This window comes from Mobula hypostoma, chromosome 2 (genome assembly GCF_963921235.1).
Source record: "Mobula hypostoma chromosome 2, sMobHyp1.1, whole genome shotgun sequence".
Taxonomy (NCBI): domain Eukaryota; kingdom Metazoa; phylum Chordata; class Chondrichthyes; order Myliobatiformes; family Myliobatidae; genus Mobula; species Mobula hypostoma.
Window position 1 is genome coordinate 232,507,976 of NC_086098.1, and position 25,933 is coordinate 232,533,908.

General features: G+C 41.0%; 1 protein-coding gene across 2 annotated transcripts in view; it reads right to left on the reverse strand.

Annotated features, from left to right (window-relative positions):
* Nucleotides 1–25,933, reverse strand: part of LOC134342923 (cadherin-22-like) — a 1,022,768-nt gene that overhangs the window by 485,845 nt on the left and 510,990 nt on the right. For both annotated transcript variants that reach the window (XM_063041624.1, XM_063041625.1), the window contains exon 4: nt 14,545–14,664. In XM_063041624.1, coding sequence (XP_062897694.1) covers nt 14,545–14,664 — 120 coding nt within the window. The remainder of the gene's footprint in view (nt 1–14,544; nt 14,665–25,933) is intronic.

Here is a 25,933-nt window from a genome sequence, read left to right on the forward strand (position 1 = left end):
CAAACATAATAGTAGGAAATTTAAAAATAAATTCTGACAAATTTCGCCCAAGAGCAAACAGCAGCTGATTGGACTAAGCAAAGGAGGCATTTGTAATTTCTGAATTCCACACATTAGTTTTTACTTAGATTACATTTAGGAAATGTAAACAAATCTTGAAGTGTCCTAAAATAGAAAGCGTCTCATTTCAAGTTGATGCACCAGCTGTGTTTTAAAATAACATAAACTAATGGCAGGTTGTCCAAACTTACAGGTGTCTCTTAATACCTCGCAGATAGCAATGCATAGGAGGTGCTTTGTGGACAAAACATTTCTTTGTTTTCAAAACTACAGCATCTTTCTTATGAATGGGGTGAAAGATTTAATGTTTGAAAGGTAAAGACCAGATTTGTGTTAATGTAGTTCTAATAAAAGCAGGTGGAGTGATTGTGCAATGAGATTTTACAATGTCATTTGCACTAGTGTCTATGGCCACTATGGTACAGAAGCCACTTTTCAGTGCCATGACCTTTGCCACTAGAGGTCGTAAAGGTGATTTCTACCTCAGCAAACCTCATTGCTATGTTGAACAGCAAGCTGTGTTGAACTAGAGAGCCTCACAAAGTGCTGGCTACCTAGTTCAACATAGCACACAATAGCATAAAACCTGGTTCCCCTGTGGCCCACACGTAAACAAACCATCCCTTAGGAGCATATAAGAGCCTATTGTCTAATGATGACTCACCTTTTTACCTCCACCATGTTCACACTAATTCATTGAAGATGTGGGAGACTGCAGATGCTGGAATCTGGAACAACAAACAAATTATTGAAGGAACTCATTGGATTGAGCAGCATTTGTGGGAGATGCTAGAAGGAGCAAGCCCCAATGCAGAGTTTTGACTTGAAACATTGATAATTCTTTTCCTCCCACAGATGCTGCTCAAAGCGTTGAGTTCCTCCATAGATTTTAACGCCAGCTCACTCTTCTCACAACCACTTGTTGCAATGTTTAACCATCAATCACAGACCACCCTGAATACCCACCTCATCTTCCCTACTATTAAACTTATCCTTCCCACAGATATCTCTCAGCACTGATTCCTTCCATCTACCCTATACTGATGCAGGATCTTGGGCCAAAATCTCAACTTACACATTTAACAACTACAAGTGCTGTTTGACCCTTTGAGTTCTACCAGCATTTTGCATGTTGTTCCAGATACCAGCATCTGTGGTCTTCTTTGTCGTCCCCTCCTGCATTGTTTATAAGTCTAAGCCTTGGATACTAGTCCCTGATTACCAAACTATATACTGACCTCTTAATAAATCTAACCTCACTAATTTCTATCAGTTCCATTAGGCTCATACACTCTCACAACTCCCTCAACAGTCCTTTAACCAGTTCAAAGTAAATTTATTATCAAAGTACATATATGTCACCATATACTACTCTGAGATTCATTTTTTGTGGGAATTCACCGTAAATACAAAGAATAAATTAGAATCAATGAATTACCACACACAACAAAGATGGACAAGCAACCAATGTGTAAAAGCAAACAAACTGCAAATACAAAAAGCTAATAAAAAAAAGAGAAATAAGTAATAAATATTGAGAACACGAGTTGTAGACAGTGAGTCCATAGGTTATGGAATCAGTTCAGTGACGGAGCGAGTGAAGTTGAGTGGCTATCCTTTCTAGCTCAAGAACCTGATAGTTGAAGGGTAATAATTGTTTGCGAACCTGGTTGTGTGAGTCCTGAGCCTCCTCTACCTTCTTTCTGATGGCAGCAGTGAGAAGAGAGCATCGCCTGGATGGTGGGGGTTCTTGGTGATGGATGCTGCTTTCCTGAGACAGTGCTCCTTGTAGATGTGCTCATTGGTGGGGAGGGCTTTACCCTCCTGTATCCATTACTTTTTGCAAGCTTTTCCATTCAAGGGCATTGGTGTTCTTATACTAGACCAGTAAAGTCTTCCACTACATCTGTAGAAGTTTGTCCAAGTTTTAGATAACATGCTGGATATGTCCAAATGTCTAAGAGAGTACATGTCTTCTTTGTAATGGCTCTTATATGCTGGAGCCAGGACAGATCCTTTGAAATTAAATTTCGAGTTACTGACCTTCTGCACCACTTCTCCCTGATGAGGAGTGGTCTATGGACCTCTGGTTTGCCCCTGCAGGAGTCAATAATCAGCCCCTTTGTCTTGATGACATTGAATGACAAGTTGCTGTTGTGATACCATTCAGCCAGATTTTCTACCCCTCTCGTTTATCCTGATTCATCATCATCTTTGGTTTGGCCAACAACAGCAGTGTCATCAGCAAACTTTTATATGGAATTGGAGCTGCATTATATTTAAAGACTTAAAGACTTAGACTCATAAGTACAAAGCAAGTAGGACAGGGGGTCTAAGCACACAACCTTAACGTACACCTGTGCTGATGATGATTGTAGAGGAGATGTTGCTGCCGATTGGGACTGACTGGGGTCTGCAAGTGAGAAAATCAGGGATCCAGTTGCGGAAGCAGGTATTGAGGCCTGGGTCTTGGAGCTTATGGTTTAGTCTCGAGGGGATAATAGTGTTGAATGCAGAGCTGTAGTCAATGAAGAGCATCCTGATGTATGCACCTTCACTGTCCAGATGTTTCAGGGTTGAGTGAAGAGACAATGAAATGGCACCTGATGTTGACCTGTTGTGATGGTAGGCAAACTGGAGTGGATCCAATTTGTTCCTCAGGTGGGTGTTAACATGCTTCATCACCAGCCTCTCAATGAACATCATCATAGTCGATGTAAGTGCTACCAGATGATAGTCACTGAGGCAGGTTACCTTGTTCTTCCTGGGCACTGGTATGACTGAAACTTGCTTGAAACAGGTGGGTACAACAGACAGCTGAAGGGAGAGTTTAAAAATATCAGTGAACACTCCAGCCAGTTGATCAGTACAGGTCTTCAATACTTGGCCAGGTACTCTGTCAGGTCCAAATGCTTTTCAGAGGTTCACCCTCCTGAATGATGTTCTCATATTGCCTCAGAGAGTGAAAACACATGGTTGTCAGGGCTGTGAGATTTTACAAAGATTCCTCCATGTTTTTTCAGTCAAAACAAGCATCTGAGATCAAAACTTTTTGTCACATATTTTGCTCGGTTTTACTTTGTAGAAAGTGATAGCATTCAAGCCTTACCACTGCTTCTGTGATTCAGATTTGGCCCACAATTGCCACTTTGCATGTGAGATGGCTTCCTGGAAGTCATGCCTAGACCTCTTGTATCTTACTTGGTCATCAGACCTGAACCTCACTGATATGGCCCTCAGCAGATTGCAGATCTCTAAGTTCATCCAGTGTTTCTGGCTGGGGAAGGCATTGAATGTTTTTTTGGGGGGTACACTCATCCATGACATTATAAAGTCCATGATCATTGTGATGTATTATTTCCGATCCTCTGATGAGTTCTTGAACGTGGCCCAGTCCACCAATTGAAAGCAATCCTCTAGCTATTCCTTTTCCTCATATGGTCACCTCTTTGCTCTCCTTACCCCTCGAGCCTTGTTCTTAAGCTTCTGCAGTTAGGAGGAGGACAGTCTGATGATCAGATTTCCCAAAATGCGTAACGATAGGCATTCCTGATAGTAGTGTAGCAATAGTTGAGTGTTATTAGACCCCTGGTGCTTCAGGTGATATTTTGATAATTGGGCAGAGATTTCTTCAAAGGTTAAAGTTGCTGACAATATTTTGAAGGGTGTCAGGGTAGGCTGTTTCTTGTTTGCTAACCAGAGCACTCAATATATTGAGTTTTCTCTGCATCCCCATGGACAGTGATGGATAACCCGGAAACCTGCATTGAAAGCAATAAGCCATGCCTCACTATTGCAGCCTCACATCCATTTGGTGCATAATTACATGAAGATTCCTTGAGCTTTGACTGACACAGAGCTCCCAAAATGGCCTGAACCATCAATAGTGGTGTTGAGCTAAGTTTTCATGGTATGGCTCGATTTATTGCTTAATTAAACCTACAGCTTCCATGGAAAGCACAGTATAATTATCAGCAAATTACAAACAGGAGTTTTGAATCCATTTGGGATAGGAGGCACTCAGTTTATGTAAGAGGTTCAGGCATTGTTATTATCTTCAACTATCATGCTGCTAAACCAGCATGGATAACTTCACTCACCTCAGCTCTGGGCCTATGGACAACTCACTTTCAAGGACTGCAACTCATGCTTACATGTTTTTGGAGATGGAGTCACCTCTCCCTCATTCTCTGACTGACCAGAAAAGGGAGAGAAGTGAAAAAGTGGTCAGCACTGCAAGCACGTACATCCTTTTCTTTACCCTGACGACCAATGTGGATTGTATAACAGGTGGCGGGAGTTGACAGGATAATTAACATGTAAGAGCCCTCCGCTTACAAGTGCACACCAAAAGAACTGATGGGGATCATAATGAGGCACAGCATCTTTAATCTCTGACATTTATAATCTTAATAACAGAATTTAAATTATCAGTCAGCTTCACAGTCAGAATAGCCAATGGTAATGAGCTGCTGTGGACAGTTATGTCAAATGAAAATAGTCTGTTAGTCATTTGACTCCACCACGGAAGATGCAAAAAGTAAATCTAAAGTGAAGAACAGAGGTTACTGAAAATATGCTCCAAAAAATAGAATGTGTTTGATTGTACAGTAATTGAAAAGTCGAAACTCTACTATAGTGAAATGCTTGGGGTCAGCAGCATCGCTAATGTTGTCACTGTCATCCGAGACCAGTGTCTATTATTGGAAAAATGGGGCTAATCACTTGTCAATCACAAGGCATCCTTTAACGCAAATTGAGCACGTTGGCTACTTTACACAATTCACCCTCTCTGTCTTAGTCTCAACATTTCCCTCAATCATTTCAATTGATGATTCCAGCTCTCTGCCATTAGTTCGCCTTTGCGGATGCCATAATTATAAGTGTACAGTATAACTAAAAGCCAGAACAAATAGACTGAGGAACAACTTCTATCCCAGAGCTGTGGCCTCCATCACACCACACCCACAGAACAATGACTGAAACTGTGAGCACACACATGGACACACAAGGACTCAAATACTTGCATTAACGGCACTTTGTGCATTACTGTGATATTCTGGTGCTGCTGCAACTTATTTTCTGCTACTTATCTATTTAATACTGTCTTTCTATTACTGTCTTGTTTTTATCAACCGCTTTACTTAATTGCCTGAGAGGAAGCCAAACAGAGTTTCATTGTACCTATGTATAATGACAATAAAGACCATTCAATTCCATTCAATTAAATACAGTAAAGTTCCTAACTGGCAGTCAAACTTTACCACTATAATGTAGGAGATGACTGAAGGAAGGAGTAAATGAAGGAAATAATATCTTCTGTTGTTCTTCAGCATGATGCAAATAACAATTTAACACCTGGAATGCGTAGCGACACTGTTGGTGCTTGCTTTGTGCAGGGAGTAAAGTAATATTGACAATATACAGGAAAACTATCAAATTATGGATTTTATAACAGGTGAGTGGAGATTTTCTGCAGGAATGAACATATATGGAATCAAAATAAATTTGAAAATATTAGGGGAAAATTGGACATATTCCCTGAAGGATAGAAGAATTGTTGATCAATATCAAAAGGGTAAACCATTTATGGGGTTAAGAAGTGTGTGCATATGTGTTACAGGATAACAAACTGAGCAACAAGATGGAAAAACAAGTTTGTGAACTCAGTTACACAGAAGTGAACTTTAATTTTGCAAATCTTATTCAATTGATAACCCATTAGCCAGGATATGATGTATAGCAGTATTCACCAGCTCCTGCAATGATAATTACCCACAGAGAATTAAGAAATGGAGGCCTGATTTTACACAGCGATATGCCAAATTCTGGTCTTAATTGACAGCATATCCCCAGGGGGCGTTGTTGGCTTCAGGATCAGCCAATCCTCATATGGACACCAAGATGCAAAACATATTAATTGAAATCCAGCACAGCTGCCCTTGTGAAACTAACAGAACAACAGAAAATTCAGCAACATTCCACCATTTACAATGGAGAATGTACATAAATACACTGTGTCAAGTGACTGGGATGTTCTATTATATTGACTTCAATGGAATAGAATGTCTGTAAGGAATCAAGAGATTGGCTTTAATTCTTTCTTTATATGAGAGTTTAAAGTGCCTGGATAAGTGTTTTTTGTATGTTTTAAGCATTTTGGAAATTTTTGAATGCTTATTGTTTGATTGAAAATTTGGCTGAGTGGTGTCATAATAACAGCCTCTTACTCAATGTCAGCAAGACCAAAGAACTGGTTATAGACTTTGGGAGAGGGAAACTAGAGGTCCATGAGCAAGTAATCACCAGTGGATCAGAGGTGGAAAGGGTCAGCAACTTTAAATTCCTGGGTCTTACTATTTTTGAAGATCTGTCTGGACCCAGTACATATACGCAATTGAGAAGAAAGCATGGCAGCACCTCTACTTCCTTAGGAGTCTGTGGAGATCAGGCATGACATCTAAAACTTTGACATACCTGTGTACCATCATTAATACCATCATTCCAAATAAACTGATTCCTAAGCTCCGGAACCTGGGCCTTAGCACTCAGATCTGCAGCTGGATCTTCAACTTACTCACAGACAGGACCCAGGCTGTAACAATAGGGGACAAGCTCTCCTCTACAATCACTCTGAGCACCGGTGCCCCACAAGGCTGTGTACTCAGCCGCCTGCTGTACTCACTGCACACTGATGATTGAGTAGCCAAGTTTCCCTCAAACTCAATATGTAAGTTTGCTGATGACACCACAATTGTAGGCCGTATCTTGGGTAATGATGAGTTTGAGTACAGAGAGGAAACTAAGAACCTGGTGGCATGGTGCGAAGACAATAACCTATTCCTCAATGTCAGCAAGACGAAGGAATTGGTTGTTAACTTCAGAAGGAGTAGCGGACCGCATGACCCCATTTACATTGGTGGTGCGCAAGTGGAACAGGTCAAAAGCTTTAAGTTCCTTGTGGTCAATATCACAAATGATCTGACTTGGTCCAACCAAGCAGAGTCCACTGCCAAGAAGGCCCACCTGCACCTTTACTTCCTGAGGAAGCTAACGAAATTTGGCCTGTCCCCTAAAACCCTCACTAATTTTTATAGATGCACCTTAGAAAGCATTCTTCTGGGGTGCATCACAACCTGGTATGGAAGTTGTTCTGTCCAAGACCGGAAGAAGCCGCAGAAGATTGTGAACACAGCCCAGCACATCACACAAACCAATCTTCCGTCCTTGGACCCACCTTACACCGCACGCTGTCGGAGCAGTGCTGCCAGGATAATCAAGGACACGACCCATCCAGCCAACACACTTTTCATCCCTCTTCCCTCCGGGAGAAGGCTCAGGAGCTTGAAGACTGGTACGGTCAGATTTGGAAACAGCTTCTTTCCAACTGTGATAAGACTGCTGAACAGATCCTGACCCGGATCTGGGCCGTACCCTCCAAATATCCGAACCTGCCTCTCGTTTTTTTTGCTCTACCTTACTTTCCCTTTTCTATTTTCTATTTATGATTTATAATTTAAATTTTCAATATTTACTATTGATTTGTACTCCAGGGAGCACGAAGAGCAGAATCAAATATCACTGTGATGATTGTACGCTCTAGTATCAATTGTGTGGTGACAATAAAGTATAAAGTATAAAGTACTGGAGATTGTATTGACTGGCTGCATCATGGCCTAGTATAAAACACCAACGGCTTTGAATGGAAATTCCTATGAAAAGTAGTGGATTTGGCCCAGTACATCACGGATAAAGCCCTCCCAACCATTGAGCGCATTTGTACGAATCGCTGTCATAGGAAAGCAGCATCTATCAGCAGAGATCACCATCACCCAAGCCATGCTCATTTCTCATTGGTGCCATCAGGTAGAAGGTACAACAGCCTCAGGAGCTGCACCACCAGGTTCAGGAATAGTTACTATCCCACAACCATCAGGCTCTTGAACAAATGGGATAATTGCACTCACTTTCCCATTCATTGAAAGGTTCCACAACTAATGATCTCACTTTAAGGACTCCTTATCTTATTATTTCATGTTCTCGTTACTTATTGCTATTTACTTATATTTGTATTTGCATAGTTCGTTGCCAGTTGCACACTAGTTGATTTTTCATTGATCCTGTTATAGTTCTTATCGTATAGGTTTGCTGAGTATTCCTGCAGGAAAATGAATCTTAGGGTTATATACAGTGATATGTGTATGTGTGTGTGTGTGTGTGTGTGTGTGTGTGTGTGTGTGTGTACTTTGATCTTAAAAACATACTTTGAACTTTTAAGTCAGTATCTCAGAATCCCTGGGCTGAGAGAGGAATATTGATGGCTCCTATTCCTGACTGATATCTTTTAATCTTTACAAAACACGTACCTTGAGATCAAGTCAAATGTCACCTCTGTTTTCTTATTCCCCCAAGACCTGATCATTTTCACTGCAAATACGCACACATAGAGAATGGAGACCTACACGAGGGAGACTCTGGAGAAGTAGATGGGCCTTTGTGCTTGGAATCCAGCCGCATTAAGAATAAAAATCAGAGAGGAGAAGCATTCACCCTCTAGGTTACTTAATCTCGATATGTCTTGTTTCAAGACAGTACACTTTCACCTTTCCACATACTGATCGAGTTGTTATCAGTATCACATCACTGGCTGGGATCTATGCTGAGCACCGACTGGCTGTTGTCTTTCCTCCACTGCATGAGTGACTGTACGTCATTGAGCACCTCATGCTTTGAGGTGTCTCAATATGAAGAGTGTTAAATAAATGCAAGCCTCTGTTGCATTCTTTTTATTTACCTAGTACAAATAATTGGATGATTTGTATGCTTTTTTGCTGTGTGACAAGATTTGTAATTATCTGGAATAAACACTAGTTCATGCAGTTTAACACACTGCTGTGACATAACCATAAATTTCACACCTGAGAGAAGAACACTGTCAATACACTGGGTGCCAATTTAGATAATTTATTTTATCATTTATTCATTCAAGTACTACCCATATATGTTATCTCCACCTGCAACAAATTTCAATATATTTTTCTTGTCATCTATTATTGCATTTCTGTCAGATATTATTTCAAAGATAATAGACTCAAAATCTTCCGTTCTTCAAACACCATTGCTGATCATTTCGGCATGATGGAACACAATGTTACTCAACATGGACCAAATATCTTCTTAAAAGATGTTAATGGGCATTCTAATTTCGAAGTCAGCCTGACTTCGAAGCACCTACATCATGAACAGTTCACCTATTAATGTCACCTTTTAATGTCAGAAACATTTTTTCAACATTCATGAATGTTAAACTGAAGAAGAATGAATTAGGAAGGGTATCTGAAATTTATTGAAGGAGCATTGTCTTACGTTACATTAGACATGCTGTATAAAAGTAGGTGGTGGTTGACTGAACAGGTTTTAGAGAAAGAATTAAAGATCAACTTGAGTAAAAATATCTCTCGGACATCTCTCCGCAAAATGTCATCCAGATAAATACAGTGCCACATGAAAGTAACTCACACAAATTGCTGGAGGAACTCGGCAGGCCAGGCAGTATCTGTGGATAAAAGTAGTCATCTTTTCAGGCCGAGACCCTTTGCCAGGACTGGAGAAAAAAAAGATGAGGAGAGAGATAAAAGGGAGGAGAGAGAGAACCACAAGGTGAAACTGGGAGAGGGGAGAGAAGAAGTTAAGAGGTGGGAAGTTGATTGGTGAAAGAGATACATGGCTGGAAGGGGGAGTCTGAAAGGAAAGAACAGATGGCCATGGGCGAAAGAAAAGTGGGGAAGAACACCAGAAGGAGGCGATGGGCAGGCATGGAGATAAGGTGAGAAAGGAAAAAGGGGATGGGAAATGGTGAAGGAGAGAGTGGGTGGGCATTACCAGAAGTTCGAGAAATCGATGTTCATGCCATTAGGTCAGAGGTTACCCAGATGAGGTTACCCAGATAAGGTGTTGTTCCTCCAACCTGAGTGTGGTCTCATTGCAACAGTAGAGGAAGCCAAGGATAGACATTTCAGAATGGGAATGGGAAGTGCAATTAAAATGGGTGGCTACTGGAAGATCCCACCTCTTCTGGTGGACGGAGCGTAGGTGCTCTGTAAAACCAGTGGTCCCCAACCACCGGGCCACGAACCGGTACCGAGCTGCAAAGCATGTGCTACCGAGCCGCGCGGAAACGATATGATTTGGCGATATGAAACGATATGAGTCAGCTGCACCTTTCCTCATTCCCTGTCACGCACTGTTGAACTTGAACACAGGTTTGCCAGCTGTCCCGTATTAGCCAGGACATCCTGTATATTGGGCTAAATTGGTTTGTCCCATACGGGACTGCCCTTGTCCCGTATTTTCCCCGCTAAGGTAGAGTGTTCCTATGAAACCCTTCATGCCAAAATGGTGTAAAGCGAAAAAGCAATTACCATTAATTTATATGGGAAAAATTTTTGAGCGCTCCCAAACCCAAAAAATAACCTACCAAATCATACCAAATAACACATAAAACCTAAAATAACACTAATATATAGTAAAAGCAGGAATGATATGATAAATACATCGCCTATTTAAAGATTTAAAGTAGAAGTAATATATGCACAGTGTAGTTTCACTTATCAGAATTGGGAGATTAAGCCAAAACCAATTTGTAGAAAAAATCGGCACGTACACCCATCCACACGTCACGTATGTGCACGTCACGCATACGCACACGGGTGCCCGTGCAAGGCTTCATGGTCATGGTAGTCTTTGTCAGGGTAAACACAAGTGTCCTGTATTTGACTGCTACTTTTGTCCCTTATTTGGGAGTGAGAAAGTTGGCAACCCTATTTGAACACCTCACCGCCACCCCCACCCCCACCGGTCCACGGTGCAAGAAAAGTTGGGAACCCCTGGGTAAAACGGTCTCCCAATCTACACCGGGTCTCACCGATACACAGGAGGCCACACCGGGAGCACCGAGCACAGTATATGACCCCAACAGACTCACAAGTGAAGTGTAAACTCTTCTGTAAGGACTGTTTAGGGCCCTGAATGGTAGTGAGTAAGGATGTGCAGGGGCAGGTGGAGCACTTGTTCCACTTGCAAGGATAAATGCCAGGAGAGAGATCAGTGGGGAGGGACAAATAGACATGGGAGTCGCATAGGGAGCGATCCCTGAGGAAAGCAGAAAGTGGGGGCGGGGGGGAGGGAAAGATGTCTTTGATCGTGGGATCCCATTGGATATGGTGGAAGTTCCAGAGAATTACATGCTGGACATGGAGGCTGGTGGGGTGGTAGGTGAGGACAAGAGGAACCCTATCGCTGGTAGGATAGGGTAAGAACCGACATGCATGTTTATCGGAGAGACCCAATGTAAATTGGGAGACCGTTACATCGAGCACCTAAGCTTCATCCACCAGAAGAAGTGGGATCTCCCAGTGGCCACCCGTTTTAATATCACTTCTCATTCCCACTCCAATATGACAATCCATGAACAACAGGAATTCTGCAATATGGAAATTCAAGCAACACACATTGCCACACATTTTAATTCCACATCCCATTCCCATTCTGACATGTCTATCCACGGCCTCCTCTACTGTAAAGATGAAGCCACACTCAGGTTGGAGGAACAGCACCTTATATTCCGTCTGGGTAGCCTCCAACCTGATGCAATGAACACTGACTTCTCTAACTTCCGCTAATGCCCCACCTCCCCCTCGTACCCCATCCGTTATTTATTTTTAAACCCACATTCTTTCTCTCACTCTCATTTTTCTCCCTCTGTCCCTCTGGGTTCCCCCCCCCCCCCACCCCGTCTTTCTCCCTGGGCCTCCTGTCCCATGATCCTCTCATATTCCCTTTGCCAATCACCTGTCCAGCTCTTGGCTCCATCCCTCCCCTCCTGTCTTCTCCTATCATTTTGGATCTCCCCCTCCCCCTCCCCCTCCCACTTTCAAATCCCTTACTAACTCTTCCTTCAGTTAGTCCTGACGAAGGGTCTCGGCCTGAAACGTCCACTGTACCTCTTCCTAGAGATGCTGCCTGGCCTGCTGTGTTCACCAGCAACTTTGATGTGTGTTGCTATGTCAATCCATGGCTTCCTCTACTGTTGCATTGAGGCCACACTCAGGTTGGAGGAACAGCACATTATATTCCATCTGGGTAGCCTCCAACCTGATGACAAGAACATCAATTTCACGAATTTCCGGTAATAGCTCCCCCCCCTCACCTCCTTCACCATTCCCGAATTCCCCATTCCTTCTTCCCTCTCTTATCTTATCTTCTTGCCTGCCCATCGCCTCCCTTTGGTACTTCTCACCCCTTTTCTTTCTTCCATGACCTTCTGTCTTCTCCTATCAGACTCCCTCTTCTCCAGCCCTGTATATCTTCCACCAATCAACTTCCCAGCTCTTTACTTTATCCCTTACCCTCCCAGTTTCACCCATCTCCTTGTGTTTTATTCTTCACTCCCTCACCTTTTAAATCTGCTTCTCATCTTTCTTTTTTCTCCAGTCCTGCCAAAGGGTCTTGGCCCAAAAAGTCAACTGTACTTTTTTTCCATAGATGCTGCCAGGCCTGCTGAGCTCCTTCAGCACTTTGTGTGTGCTGCTTGGATTTCCAGCATCTGAAGATTTTCTCTTCTTGGTGACTTGAACACATTGAAGTGTATTTTTATGAATAAACCATCAAATTACAACTACTGCATTTAATTGATTCTTGCTTATTTGACCTCTGTGTGGCCCTGCTGCCAATGCCACAGAGACAACAGCCAACGTTTGATTGCTTATGTGTCTCCTTCTCCCAACTTCTCGCTCACTACATTAACATGACTGGAGCCAGCTGACAGAAATCTTAGACCAGCATGTCCCCAGGCCAAGACAGATAATCAACCTCCTGATCTACAACTGAACTTGGATGTGCTGTTCAGTGATAGTGCTTCAGCAATGAAGCTGTCACATTAGGTCTCCCTAAGATCTGAAGCATTCCATACAAAAACTCCTCCAGCTCACCGAACACCGACTAGCCCGGATAGACTGAAACAAGACATTGGTGCAGTTTCTCTTTCTCCAATTGGACAGATAGACCCAAAAGTATAATCAACACTAATTGCTTCATTAAACTATTTGACTTGGACACATGCTATAACAGGTTTTCCTTTTGTCCAATCCCTTCTTCCCACTTTCTCTGCAATTTAAAGTTATTTTTTATTTAAACCTTCCTTTAACTAATTTCAAGAAGAGTCCTTGACCTGCAACGTTTTCTGTACATCTACTCCTACAGTTACTGTTTGTCTTGCTGAATATTTCCAACATTTTAATTTCAATTGAAAAAGTATTTTATACATCTCAGGAATAACAAGAGTGAAATAGGAACTACTGATCAATTTGTACTGCAAAGTATGGTTACCATATAGAAACATAAGATAACACCCAGTGTTCCAGAGTAATAATCCTGCCTGGAGACACAAGAGAGTATAGAATCTGGAGTAACACACAAACTCTGGAAGAATTCAGCAGGTCAAGCAGCATCTATGCAGGAGAAATGGACCGATGATATTTTGGGTCGAGGTCCTTCATCTGGATTCAGAAATATTGACTGTTTATTCCCCTCCATTGATGCTACCTGATTTACTGAGCTCCTCCAACACTTTGTGTGTTGCTAATAATCCTGTCCTAAAGTTGTGTTAGGTACACTTTCCCAGAACGTTAGTGCAAGGTACACTTTCCCAGAACGTTGATAAATAAGATGACTTTTCAGTTGAAATAGCAAATGGCATGTCAAATATCAGTTAGGAGGAGTATTTAAAACACAGTGCCAAAAATCAAACAGTTTGAATAATTTCAATTGTTGATTATAGACTAATGAGGTCATGCTCTCCATTGATTGGAAGAAAAAGGTTCATCAATTCTTTTACAAAAGAGGATGATCCTGTTGCCTGTATTATTCCAATATTCCAGGTCCTAATAATGGACTGTGTGACACGAATGGAAGGGCATGGGGAAGGAGCAAGAAAGGGACGGCAAGAGAAGAAATAAATGTGATGGAAAGAAAACCAAGGAAACAAAAAAGAGGGAGAATGAAGGAGTAAAACACCAAAGGGGAATGTATAGAAAAGAAAGAATGTGTAAGACACAGAAGAGAAAAAGGAAATTGACTGAAGGAAGAGAGATAGGGAGCCACAAAGAAAAACATTGGAGAATAAGACAAAATGCACAGAGATCAGGAAACAAGAGCAGTTGTGAAAAGGAAAAGGTGAAGAATAAGGATATTTAAGAATCACATACGTGAGAGAAGATGATAGGTGTAGACAGGGGGAGAACAATACATTTTAATCATTATGTAAGGATATTCTGTCATAATGGAAATATTCTGACAAATTTGAGACCCAGAGACAATAAATATACCTATCTAAGAAATCATGACAATGTGGAAAAGCTATTAGAGCCTGGTATTTCTTTCCTATAGCAAGAACTGTATTCAGGACAAGGTGCAGCTCCTACCTACCAGTCTTGAGATCCACTGTGAATTGGTCCTGGTCCTCCACTAGACTGTATAACAACCTTGCACTGCTTCCATATGTTGGATCATCCGCATCTGAAGCAGTCACCTGCATCACCGATGTCCCTGCAGGAAACAGGAGCAACATCAGTCACTTTTTAAAAATTAATTACTCATGACATTAAATTATACATTATGTAAACTGTAATATTTGAGCAAGAAACTTATAAGATCAGCTTGTTAGATTCAAGTGAGGTTTTCTCAAAAATTCTTTTTATACAGTCCGTATATTTGAAGTCTAGTTCTGTCATTGGATGAGCAATTAGTGGACTGTTTTATCCCAATCTTGATCCATACAAAATCCAAGGAACAGGATCATTTAGTAATTTTTCCAGACATTAAGTAGCTGTTGTCATTCCCTTATGGGGCAGGTTGGGAGAGACTTCAGAATTCATTGTGTCTCACCGCTGCTCATTAACTGGATATTCAAAGTAAAACAATGAAACTGTTACAATGCAGGCTTTAAATTCTTTGTTACAAATATGCATATAGAGGTTCATAGGGAATACAGAAACACTGGGATTTCTGGGGAGGAGAAATCCTATCAAGTCTCACTTCCAAATGTTGAGAGCTCGAGGAGCTTATGGTAGAGAAGAGACATCTTGTTCATGCCCTTGATATTCCTTTTTGGATGTGACAGTAGTGGAGAATGCCACAAATTATTTGGAAGTATTGTGAAATAATAATCAACAAATTTTCATCGATTACAGATGCACAATGAAGTGATAAAAATACAATCAATACATCACTGAAAAGCAATCCATTATTATCAATTAGTCCTTTGTTCATCTGAGAAGCAGGTTCTTGAGAAACAGCTGAAGGATTAGAGAAGAAAAAGGAAATGCACCCTACAAATAATGGTTCAGAGATCCTGACTTGAATTAAAATGATCTCAGTTCTGTGCTGCCCTCAGTCCCATAGGTGCGGTATGTGTCATTCTCACACTATCATGTGGCAGGTGACATGTCATTTCCAGTATATCATACTCCAGCCAAAAAGTCCTTTTTTCTGTGATGATTTTTTAAATGGAAACACTGTCATATGTCCCTTTCAGTACTCAAAGTGATTTTTGAATATGAATGTATATTATGAGATAGTGTATGATTGTGTGATTCTATCGTATGATTCAAACAGCAATTTAATTCCTGAAGCAATGTGGATAACTGCACTCACCTCAACACTGAACTAATTCCACGACCTATAGGCTCACATTCAAGGACTCTACAACTCATGTTTTCAATATTAATAATTATTATATTGCGTTCTTTGTATTTGCACAGGTCTTTTGCATTGCTTGTCCATCTTTGTCTATTGTAGTTTTTCAATGATTCCATTGTATTTTTCTATATCTACTGTGAATGCCTACAGGAGAATGAATCTTATGGTAGTATATAGTGACATATACAATACGTATTTTAATAATAAATTTGCCTTAAATTTGAACTTGAAACTATGGACCTTTTGTGTCTTTGAGAATGTTGTGCTTGTAACTGTAGGCTGCAGTGAGCTGCAGATGTTGAGAGAGGTGATGCAACCGTAAAGAAATTTAATTTGAAACCAACAAGTGATTCTGGAACCATAAGTGGACCAGACTGACATTACCAGGTAACAATTCTGTGTATTAGGTGGAAAACTCAGATAACAACAGTAAAGGTTTCTTGAAGCAGGGGCAATGACGCATAAAACTTTGTCCTGGGGTTTCAAAGGTACAAATTAAAATCAGAAGAATCATCCAGGTACTTTTTGTGGTTTGCAATTTCAATTCAATTAATCTAATTTAAATCTCTTACCCAGCAGAAATTGATCTTCGAGACTCATACCCACATATAATTGGCTCCCCACTGGTTAATCAGAAATTACCGTAAAAATGATCCATAATCGAGAAAGGATAAGCAAAGGGATATTTATCAGGAGAATAAGTTAATTCAAATTAAGGCCGGAAGCTAAAACTCAGCCTTTGCTGAAAATCCCAAAAGTGGACCCACTTACTTCTCTGGCAGAATCCTTGAATTCTTCCAGTGAATCAAATCCTGCATTACCACCAAATGTCCATTTGCTATAAAATCTCATGCTTAACCATGTCAGCATTCAAAATCTGCCTATAATACAGGATTTCAAAGATGTACATAATGTCTCCTTTTAAAATTAAGCCATATTGATGCAATGTTCTTTGTGAATTATTTATCTATGACAAGTTTGAAAAAGAAGAGGTATCCTGCAGATACTCAGCTGATTCCTGAGGCCTGGAATGTGCTTTTCCAATCATATTTATAACCAGTTATATTTACATAGCTGTTTTGGGCTCATGGTTGAAAGATTTTCAATTCTTCCTTCTCTGTCCCCAGGGCCATCCTGCTCTATGTTAATTATTGATGGGATTATACAAGCTTTTGTTTACTTCACCATTATTGGCAGGAGCACATTTGTCAGGCTTGCTGTTTACCCCATTAATGGAGCACCGATATTTGGAACATATTTGACCTCCCAACAATTAACACTGTAATCAAGAGGACTGCCATGGCTTGGCCTTGCTATTTGACTGTAGATTAAGAATCATGTACAAATTCACCTCCACGCTCAGAATAAAGCCAAAAGCTGATGCTGAGAAATCCACACTGATCACCAATTTGATACTGTGCAATAACTACCTTCAACAAGAGCGATATAGGAAAAAAACTGCCGAATAAACCAAGGTAATAACTTTTAGAACTGGCCAGAAGGACTGCAGATTTAGTGCTTTTGAAGCTTCTCCCTATTTTTTAGGTGGATTTAGTGATCAAAATGTCATTACCTTCAAAGTAACTATGGAAATAGAGAGGTCTTGAACTTGAGTTGAGATTCTAAATTGGAGAAAGGCCAATTTTGATGGTATCGGAAAGGATCTGAAAGTATGGTTTGGGTTGTTTTCTGGCAAAGGGTTACTTGGTATGTGGAAGGCTTTTAAAAGTGAAACTTTGAGAGTAAAATGTTTGTATGTTTCTGTCAGAATAAAAGGCATGGTTAACAGGTTTAAGGAACCTAGATTTTCAAGAGATATTGAGGCCCCGGTTAAGTAAAGGAAGAAGGTGCATAGCAGGTATAGAGAGGTAGGAACAAATAAGGTACTTGAAGAATGTGAGAAATGCAAGAGAACACTCAAGAAGGAAATCAGGAGGGCTAAAAGAAGCCATGACATTGCTCTAGTAGACAAGGTGAAGGGGAATCCTAAAGGCTTCTACAGATGTACTAAAAGGAAAATGATATCAAGGGACAAAATTAGTCCTCTGGAAGATCAGAGTGGTAATCTTTGCGTGGAGCTGAAAGAGATGGAGGAGATCTTAAATGGATTTTTTGTTTTTTGCATCTGTATTTACTCAGGATACAGATACAGAGTCTACAGAAGTGAGGCACGAGGTCATGGACCCTATACAGATTACAGAGGGGTAGCTGTTTGCTCTTTCGAAGCAAACTAGGGTGGACAGATCCTCTGGCCCTGACAAGATATTCCCTTGGATTCTGTGGGAGGTAAGTGCAGAAATTGCAGGGACCTTAGCAGAGATATTTAAAACATCCTTAGCCACATGCTAGAAGCTGAAGGTTTGGAGAATAGCTAATGTGGTTCCATTGTTTAAGAAAGACTGTGAGTATAAGCCAAGAAATTATTGGCTAGTGAGCCTGACATCAGTAAGTGGAAAGCTATTGAAAAATATTCTAAGGGACAAGATATATAAATTTTGGACAGACAGAAACTGGTTAGGAATGGTCATCATGGCTTTGTGCGTGGTAGGTTGTGTCTAACAAATCTTATAGAAAGTTTTGAGGAAGTTACTATTAAGGCAACACAAAGCCGTTGACAAGGTCGCACATGAGAGTTTGGTCAAGAAGGTTCAGTCGCTTCGCATTCAAGATGTGGTAAGAAATTGAATTAGACAGTGGCACCACAGGAGAAACCAGAGAGTGGTAGCAGACGGTTGCCTCTCTTACTGGAGGCCTGTAACTAGTGCTGTGCCACAGGGATTGGTGCAGGGTCTATTGTTGATTATTAACTATATCAATGATCTGGATGATAACGTGGTAAACTGGATCAATATTTTCTGGATATCACCAAGATTAGTAGACAACAAGGAAGACTACCAAAGCTTGAAACAGGATTGGGACCAGGTGGAATAATAGAATGGACTGAAAAATGTAGATGGAATTTAATACAAACAAGTGTGAGCTGTTGCACTTTGGGATGAGCAACCAGGGTAGGTCCTACATGGTGAGCAGTAGAACTCTGAAAAGAGTGGTAGAGCAGATAGGTCTGGGTATACAGGTCCATAATTCCTTGAAAGATGTGTCACAGGTAGAGAGATATCATAAAGAAAGCTTTTGGCAGATTGTCCTTCATAAAACTATACTTTGAATATAGGTGTTGGGATTTTATGTGCAACTTTGGTCATCTACCTACAGGAAAACTATGAACAATATTGAAAGAGAACAGAGAAAATTGACAAGGATTTTGCCAGTTCTTGAGTACCTCAGTTATGGGGAAAGGTTGAATAGGTTAGCACTTTATTTCCTAGAACATAGAAGTCTGAGGGAGATTTGATAGAGGTATACAAAATTATGAGGAGTATAGATAAGGTAAATACAAGCAGGTTTTTTTTCCCTCTGAGGCTGGCTGAGACTCCCACTAGAGGTTAAGGATGAAAGATGAAATATTTAAGGGGAATATCAGGGAGAACTTCTTCACTCAGAGGGTGGTAAGAGTGTGGAACGAGTTGCCAACACAAGTGGTGGATACAGGGTTGATTCAACATTTAAGAGAAATTTGAATAGGTACACGGTGGAGGTGTATGGAGTGCTATGATTCATGTTCAAGTTGACGGAATGAGTCAGATGAATGGTTAGGCATGGACTGGGGGGCTGAAGTTCCTGCTTCTGTGCTGTAGTGATCTCTGAGTGTTTGACTCCATGCTTCATACAGATTGACGTGCTTTGATTGGTTTTCCTTGTTTTGCTATCAATAACTTCATTTCTGGTCTATAATTAAGGGAATTAGCAGTGTTAAGGGAACACTTACTGTTGTCTAAATCAATAAGGTGCTGATTTGATGGTCTCTCTTTCCATATTTTATACTCATGGATAAATTTCCAGCACACTAGGTTTATTTTTAATAGAAATGATTTAATTATACAGGTAGCCAAACAAACTTAAAAAGTGCCTGCTTGCTGACACAGTGGGCTCCTTCTATGTCTTAATGTCTAATATTGCTGCCATTTTGTAAGGTCTTACGCTCCCAGAGGTATGCAAGCTATTGGTATGAAATTGCTCATAACTCAGCGCTAACCACTGCACAGAGGAGCCATAGGCAATATGGGTTCTCAATAAAAAAATATTTTACAGAGGTTATGCAGAGAGATTCTTATACCACCATTAAGGCATAGAGGGAGATTTATATTCTATGTGTAGAGAGTGTGTGATACTTGGCTTGGGACCACTTGGTTGATAAAGTGGAAAAGCACATCATTGATATGCAATGAGCATGAGAAATAGAACATAATTTTTGGAACTTGTCATTAAGCAACTAAAGATTGTTTTAAAAAAGCTGATATGTCCACTGGAGCTAAAGTATTCACTTAAATTAATATCTCCTGCATTCTATAAAGTGAAATCTGGTTGACCCGCTGAATGCAGTGGGCTAATTACAGCAGATGCATGGGCTTTTTTATGCAGAAGATGATTTTGGGCATTTTTCATTACTTATACATTTTCAGACAGAATGTTCCAGAGATTTCTGAAAATGAAGGCAGATCATGTATTTCCTTAGTTTTCCTTAGTCACTTCCTTATCAGACTTCATTAGCTCCCTATTCTATTCCTTGTCTTGAGCATATCCAGCCTTCTTTCAAATAATTTTCTATTGTTTCCCCCCTTAACCACTCCATGGAGTAGTGATTTCCACATTCTTCCAAGTTTCTGAGCAAAGATGTTTCTCTGAGGTCAGTATTTTCATGTCTGTTACCTTATACTGATTGTCCTTGTGATCCACAAGACACACCAGCTCGAGGAACTCTATCCATCGACACTCCGTAATAATTTTGCCTTTGTCAATGAGAACAAATCTCATTCATCTAAACTCCAAAATATACAAGCAACACACATCAAAGTTGCTGGTGAACGCAGCAGGCCAGGCAGCATCTCTAGGAAGAGGTACAGTTGACGTTTCAGGCTGAGACCCTTCGTCAGGGTCTCTTCCTAGAGATGCTGCCTGGCCTGCTGCGTTCACCAGAAACTTTGATGTGTGTTGCTTGAATTTCCAGCATCTGCAGAATTCCTGTTGTTTGCATTTTCAAAAATATACAAGCTTAGTCTGTTTAAACTTCCCTCGTATAATAAACCAACCATCTGTGGAATCAATCTGCTGATTCTTCACTGCACTACTGGGATCACAAGTCTATATTTATTTATTTATTGAGATATAATGTGGAATAGACTCTTCCAGCTCTTTGAGCTGTGCCGCTCAGTAGCTCCTGATTTAACCCTACCCTAATCGCAGGACAATTTATAATGACCAGAGATCCTACTAACTGATCCAACTTTGGACTGTGGGAGGAAATTGGAGTATCTGGAGAAAACACATGCCTTCGGTAGGAAGATTAGAATTTACACTATCTTTCAAATGCAGTTTTGCCAGAGTCTAATATTAAAGGAACAGGCCTTCTTAACTCTTACATACAAACGTGCCTGAGTCTCATTTAATGCATGCATTCAGTATGCATTGTATTGTATTAATTTATGCTAAATTAACTCAACTTCTAAAGGCTGTTTCCCCTGTGCAGGTTTACTCAGTCCAGATAAATATTATCTAGAGAAGAAGGATCATCTCACATTTTCTTCCTCCCGATTCTGCTGTTGTGTTTCCTGCATTATGCTTGTTTGGGTGTCAAAAGGATGACATGTCTTTGAAAGTGCAATAAGTAATCACAAATCATTAGGTTACTTTGCAAGTTCTTCAGAATAATGTATCATTGTAGAAGAAAGAGCTCAGATTTGTTGCATTTGCCAAAGGTACATTGAAACATACTGTACAGTGAAATGAGTCATTTTACACCAATAGCCTACCCTGTCGGAGGATGTGTTGGGACAGCCTGCAAGTGTTGTCATGCTTCCGCTGTCAACATAGTATGCCCACAACTTACTAACCTGTACATCTTCATGATGCTGGAGGAACTCAGCAGGCCAGGCAGCACCTATGGAAAAGAGTACAGTTAATGTTTCCGGCCGAGCCCCTTCATCAGGACCCGCCTGCTGAGTTCCTCCAGCATTTTGTGTGTGTGTTGCTTGGATTTCCAGTATCTGCAGATTTTTCTATTTTTGTGATTGTATTAGTTAGTAGATTAATTGGTCGTTGTAAATCGTCCCATGATTAGACTAGGGTTAAGTCGGTGGTAGCTGGATGTATGGCCTGAAGAGCTGGAAGGGCCTATTCAAGCTGCATCTTTAAATTTAAAAAATAAAAGACGGTCATTAAGCCTTGAGTCATGTCACAGAAAGTTAATCCACCAAGTGAAAAGGAGATCACTTTGAAAGAATAAGACTCATGGTCAATAGGAGGAACACACATCAAAGTTGCTGGTGAACACAGCAGGCCAGGCAGCATCTCTAGGAAGAGGCGCAGTTGACTTTTCAGGCCGAGACCCTTCGTCAGGACTAACGCCTCTTCCTAGAGATGCTGCCTGGCCTGCTGCGTTCACCAGCAACTTTGATGTGTGTTGCTTGAATTTCCAGCATCTGCAGAATTCCTGTTGTCTGCGTGGTCAATAGGAGGGTTTCTTTCAGGAAAAAGTGGGGGCTAGAGTTTTGGTGGGAAGAATTCTACTGGAATGATAGAGGTCTGGAGTGATTTTGGAAAGACCTGGGTTACATATCACTTTTTGAAGTGTTCACCCTACTTTTGCCTGCCCTGTGTTATGCATGAACTTTTTCCCCGCCCGACCTATCAACTGGAAAAACAAGCATGGCTTATGATAATATTTGTGGATATGCGCATTAACTCAGTGGCCACTTTATAAGGTGACCTTGATAGTATGTTCGTGATCCCTTGCTGGCATAGCCCATCCACTTCAAAATTCAATGTGTTGTGTGTTCAGAGATCTTCTTCTGCACAACACTGTTGTAACATGGAGTTATCCAAGTTACTGTCACCTTCCTGTCAGCTTGGACCAGTCTTGCCATTCTCCTCCAACCTCCCTCAAGGCATTTTCGCCCATAGAACTGGGGCTCACTGGATATATTTTTGTTTACTGCGCCATTCTCCGTAAACTCTAGACACTGCATTGCAGAGATAATCAAACCGACCCATCTGGCACCAACAATCATTCCATGGTCAAAGCTTAGATCATATCTCCTCCCCAATTTGATGTTTGGTCTGAACAACAACTGAACCTCTTGACCATATCTTCATGCTTTTATGCATTGAATTGCTAGCATATGATTAGCGGATTAGACAGTTACATTAATGAGCAGATATACAGGTGTACCTAACAAAGTGGCAACTGAGTGTACTTGTCCAGGTTAATGCATTTGATATTTTGCATGCCACATTGTCAAGGAGGAACAGTGATTGGTGAATGTTGAAACATAAAATAACTTGCAACAACTGAGTTTTCGGATAAAGGATGACAAATAAGCAAGTCTTTACATTGATATGGACTTCTCTTCCTTTCTCCCTCTGTGTTTATCTAATTTCTCCTGAGATGCCTCTGTCCTTTTTCACCTCAGCTTCACATTGGCAGGAGACATGACAGGTCAGCCAACCTAAAATGCATTTTTACAAATTCCTATCAGCATTTTAGTTCCTGACCTTTGCATCTGACTTTTTACTTCCATGGATTCTAATAAGAAGAATTTAAAATGAATAACTGTGTGAAATCTTAAGCCGGTAAGTGGAGTATGTACCATGTGAGGAGCAGCAAATGCTGTGGGGAATCTGATAGAAATTTATAAAATGCGGAATGGCGTAGACAGAGTAGACAGCTGGTATTTTCCCCCAGGGTCAAAATGCCTAATACTCGAAAGGCATGCATTTACTGTGGGCAGGGTGGGAGTGGGGAGGAGTGAAAGTTTAAAGGAAATGTATGGGGTAGGCTTTTTTCTTATTTACACAGTTTTGACTTGAACAGAGGATGGATTAAGGATGGATTTGTAATCAGCAAGGACAGCATTAAAAATGGCAGATTTTATCCTGCCTTCAGCAAGCATCTCCCTGAAGAGAAACGACTACTTCTTAGCCAGTCCCTGAAGGTAATTGATGCAACTAATGAATAAACTTGCACTGAGCAAATCAATGCAGAGAGTTTGACCGTAGCGACATGCACAGGCCAGCTCCAGCTGTCCCTTGCATGATTGACAGAAGGCTTGAGGCTCATTGATGGAGGTCCTACAATGCAAGGGTGTGCCCAGGGTTTTGTGATGCTAAATGCCCAATGGCATCACTTATTCCTGCTGAAAGCTAGCCTGCGCAGTTGTCAAATTGCTTTATGTTTTGACATGGGAAGTCATCTTCTCTCTTTGAAACACTGAGTGTAAAAAGTTTAACCCATGACTACACAAGCGGATATGATGTTAAAGAAGGAATTCAGCATGCTTGTCTTCATCAGCTGAGTACAGAAGTTAGGAAATCATGTCACAGTATATGAATTTTTATGTAGGCCATACATGGAGTATTGTGTGCAGTTCTGGTCACCACTCTATAGGATGGACATGGAGTCTTTGAGAGGGCTGCATGTTATGTTTTGTAGCTCCAAAGCATTAAACTAATTGAAAGAAAAACAAGGGACTAAGGATAACCTGTGTATATTTAGTTGTACTTAGCGAGCCGCTCAAAGATGATGTGGTGGTGTAATGATGTATGATATACATGTTTTCTTAAATATAACCCATAATGAATTAATGTACAAACAAAGAATGCATAAACAAAATTATATTAACAATATTACTCAAGTATTACTGAAATATTAAATACAATGCACACCTCCCTGTTTAGCTATAAACTTTAACTCAATATAGAATGCTTCTCAACTCAAATATGTAATGCAATGCTCATAGTAATTAATCACTGAGGAGCCTTTCTTATTCTTGCGGGATAACATCTTTCCTGACAAGAAGGATCAATGTGTTCGGCAGGCGAGAGTTGTGGCTGTGAAACAATCTCTGCTTCTGGGACCACCTTCATGGTGGTTGTAGGAGTTGACTCTGAGACTGCAGAAAGTTGTTCTGACAGCTCTCGCCACCTTCCTTCTCTAACAATTGACTCTGCTCTCCTGAAATGATTGTTGCTTCATCTCCAGAAGACATCAGATGCAATCTTCACTGTGTAGGAGAGCCTTCCATTCCTGTCCTTAATCTTTCCAGATACCCATTTTTGATTACTACTGTAGTCCCTTACCAGGATAGCTTGTCCAGCAGTGAAACATTGAACCACCTTGTTTGAGCAGTCCTCAGTTTGTCTCAGCTGTTTATCCTGCATACTCTTGAGACTGGGTTTGAGGAGATCCAAATGTAAGCACAATGGACAACCCAGGAACAGCACAGCCAGTGAGATGTTGGATTGGAGGGTGTTGCATTGCATTATGCAATGAGGAAGTTGGCGAGCTTCTTATCTGGTGTCAGTATAGTTTGTTCTGTTGATATTGCTCACAGTTCATTCTTTAGACTCTGGACAAACCTTTCCACAAAGACTTGTTCCATTTCATTTCAGGAATGGCTGAACCTGTTCCGCAACAAACTGTGGTCCATTGTCACTGACTGAGTGTTCTGGAAGACCAGTCCTTGAGAAGAGTCTTCTCAAAACATCAGCAGTGTGCGAGGCTACAATAGAGGCTTTTGGGGTGGTAACACTACTTTGCAGATTTATCCACTACTACCAAGAAATTTGTGCAGAACAAATCGTTTGGCAAAATCCACAAGATTCCTCTGCCAGTGCAATGCAGGCCATTCCTAGGGATGGAGAGGCGCTATTCTTGGCATCTTCTGGATGTGTTGGCATCCCGAACAGAGCATGGCGAGCTGCTTGATCGGCTGATCTGTCCTAAGCTACCAGACAAAGCTTTGAACCATCGCTTTCACTTTGATCATAGATGACTGGCATGTAGCTGCTCTAATACTTCAGCTCTGAGCTTGAGTGGTACAGCAACTCTCATTCCCACATAGGCCAACCTCTGTTATCCAGGGCAAGTTTATCCCGGCGCTGATAAAAAACTGGAATTTCTGCGGCACATTCAGCTGTTTTGGGTTGCCGGGTAGACCTAAGACAGTGTGGGGTCTTTTCTGGTTTTCTTTGGATCCTCTCTGCCATAATAGGGAAATTTTCA